Source organism: Penaeus vannamei, chromosome 28 (genome assembly GCF_042767895.1).
Source record: "Penaeus vannamei isolate JL-2024 chromosome 28, ASM4276789v1, whole genome shotgun sequence".
NCBI lineage: Eukaryota > Metazoa > Arthropoda > Malacostraca > Decapoda > Penaeidae > Penaeus > Penaeus vannamei.
Window position 1 is genome coordinate 4,475,010 of NC_091576.1, and position 1,958 is coordinate 4,476,967.

Sequence of the window (1,958 nt, forward strand, 5' to 3'; positions counted from 1 at the left end):
TCAGTAGTAGCTAGAAGAACCACAATGAATATCAAAAGAGTATTGTTGCTTCAGGTAAGTTGTTTCTCTTATATAGAATTAGGCTAGTTTATCCTTCAGATGATTTGCTAATGTAATTTCTATGCTTCCACAGAGCTGCTATACAAGCGCCATGTTGAATCAGTATCTAGTGTATTGGACAAGTTGATGAATGGGCCAATACGAGATAAGTTGAAGGTTATTCCTAAAAATGTGACATGGGGTGGGCAGTCGGCACAAGTTTTTGAAGCCTTGTCAGACGACTTCATGACATCGGCTGTTCAGAATGGTTTGTGGTATACTTTAAAGTTGATGATATTTTAGAAAGAGTTGTCTTCATGCTGACATTTGCTCTTATGTTTTGGAGAAATTGCTTGAAAGGTAAAATCACTGAAGTATACTGTATTTAAGACTCGTATGAAAGTCATTATAACTAATACTCTTTGGATAAGTCTTATTTGAATAACAGTTAATTTACTGGACTTGTCATGCATCAGTTGAAGACCATGATCATGAATATTATTGTTCTGTTCTTTATTTGTTTCTTTATTATTGATTCTTCCAGTTCTTTATATAATTCTAATATTTTACAGTGGAGGTGCTGCTTAATACAACATCCATGGCTGTGGTTGTGTACAATGGCCAGCTTGATCTCATAGTTGATACACCTGGTATGCCATAATCTTTTCTTTCTTCTTTTCTTTCTTTCGAATTTGTGAATGGAAAAATGTATGTAGTGATAGCTGACAGATTATAAATTATTTCTATAGTCATATCTTTTTCTCATATCTTATACAAAGGCTAGATGTTCCTCATCTTTCATAACTTCTCCCAATCTGTCCTTCTCTTTGTGTGTTAACTTTTTTTTTTTTTCTTCCAAAATGCAGGAGTAGAGAAGTGGGTTGAGGGCATGAAATGGGCCGGAACCAGCCACTGGATTAGCGCTGCCAGGAAACCCATTGAGTCCTCTGCAGGAGTAACAGAAGCCTTCTCCAAGAATTTCAAGAATTTCACTTTCTACTGGATCCTCAAAGCTGGGCATATGGTATGACATCATCATCAATCATCATCATCATCATCATCACCATCATCATCATCATCGTTATTGGAATGATTTTATTTTTTAACCCATGAGGTTGGAAGAGCCAAAACATTTGTATTGTTATGCGAATAGAATTGGTAGACTATGTCTGTCATAAAGATATAAATCTTCCTTTGCATTCTTTTTCCAGGTTCCAGCGGATGCAGGTGATATCGCAATGAAGGTGATGAAGGAAATTGTTGGTGTCAAGGACCATTAGATTATTTTCAACTGGAAAAGATTATTTCTTGATTCTTGAGTACTCATGGTTTAGGCAGAGGCAGAGGAAGGAATCTAGTCCTAAAACGCGGGAATAATCCATATCAGAAAGCAGAGAATGGATCTAAGAGAGGGTAATGATACATTGGAGAGAGCGTGTGCAACTGTGTAGTATTTTAAAATAAATGTTATGTCCATTTGTTTGCATAATTTTGTGGAAGATTGTGTAGGTATATGATTATACATATACATATATACATATACATGTATACATGCACATATACATATATACATATGCACACATGTAAATATACATGTCTGCAAGCACATAAACACATATACACATACATATACATACATACACATATTCACATATATACATATATATGTATATGCATATATATATATATATATATATATATATATATATATATATATATATATATATATATATATATATATATATATATATATATATGTGCATATATATTACACATACATATTAGACATTAAATATATATGTATATGCGCGCACACACACACACACACACACACACACACACACACACACACACACACACACACACACACACACACACACACACACACACACACACACACACACATACATACACATACA

The 1,958-nt window shown here is 33.9% G+C and overlaps 1 protein-coding gene across 3 annotated transcripts in view; it reads left to right on the forward strand.

The window, feature by feature from the left end:
- The window catches only part of LOC113804150 (retinoid-inducible serine carboxypeptidase), a 113,387-nt gene extending 111,429 nt beyond the window's left edge, over positions 1-1,958 (forward strand). For all 3 annotated transcript variants that reach the window (XM_070141285.1, XM_070141284.1, XM_070141286.1), the window contains 4 exons: positions 134-307; positions 612-689; positions 906-1,063; positions 1,251-1,958. In XM_070141285.1, coding sequence (XP_069997386.1) covers positions 134-307; positions 612-689; positions 906-1,063; positions 1,251-1,319 — 479 coding nt within the window. In that variant the 3' untranslated portion in view covers positions 1,320-1,958. The remainder of the gene's footprint in view (positions 1-133; positions 308-611; positions 690-905; positions 1,064-1,250) is intronic.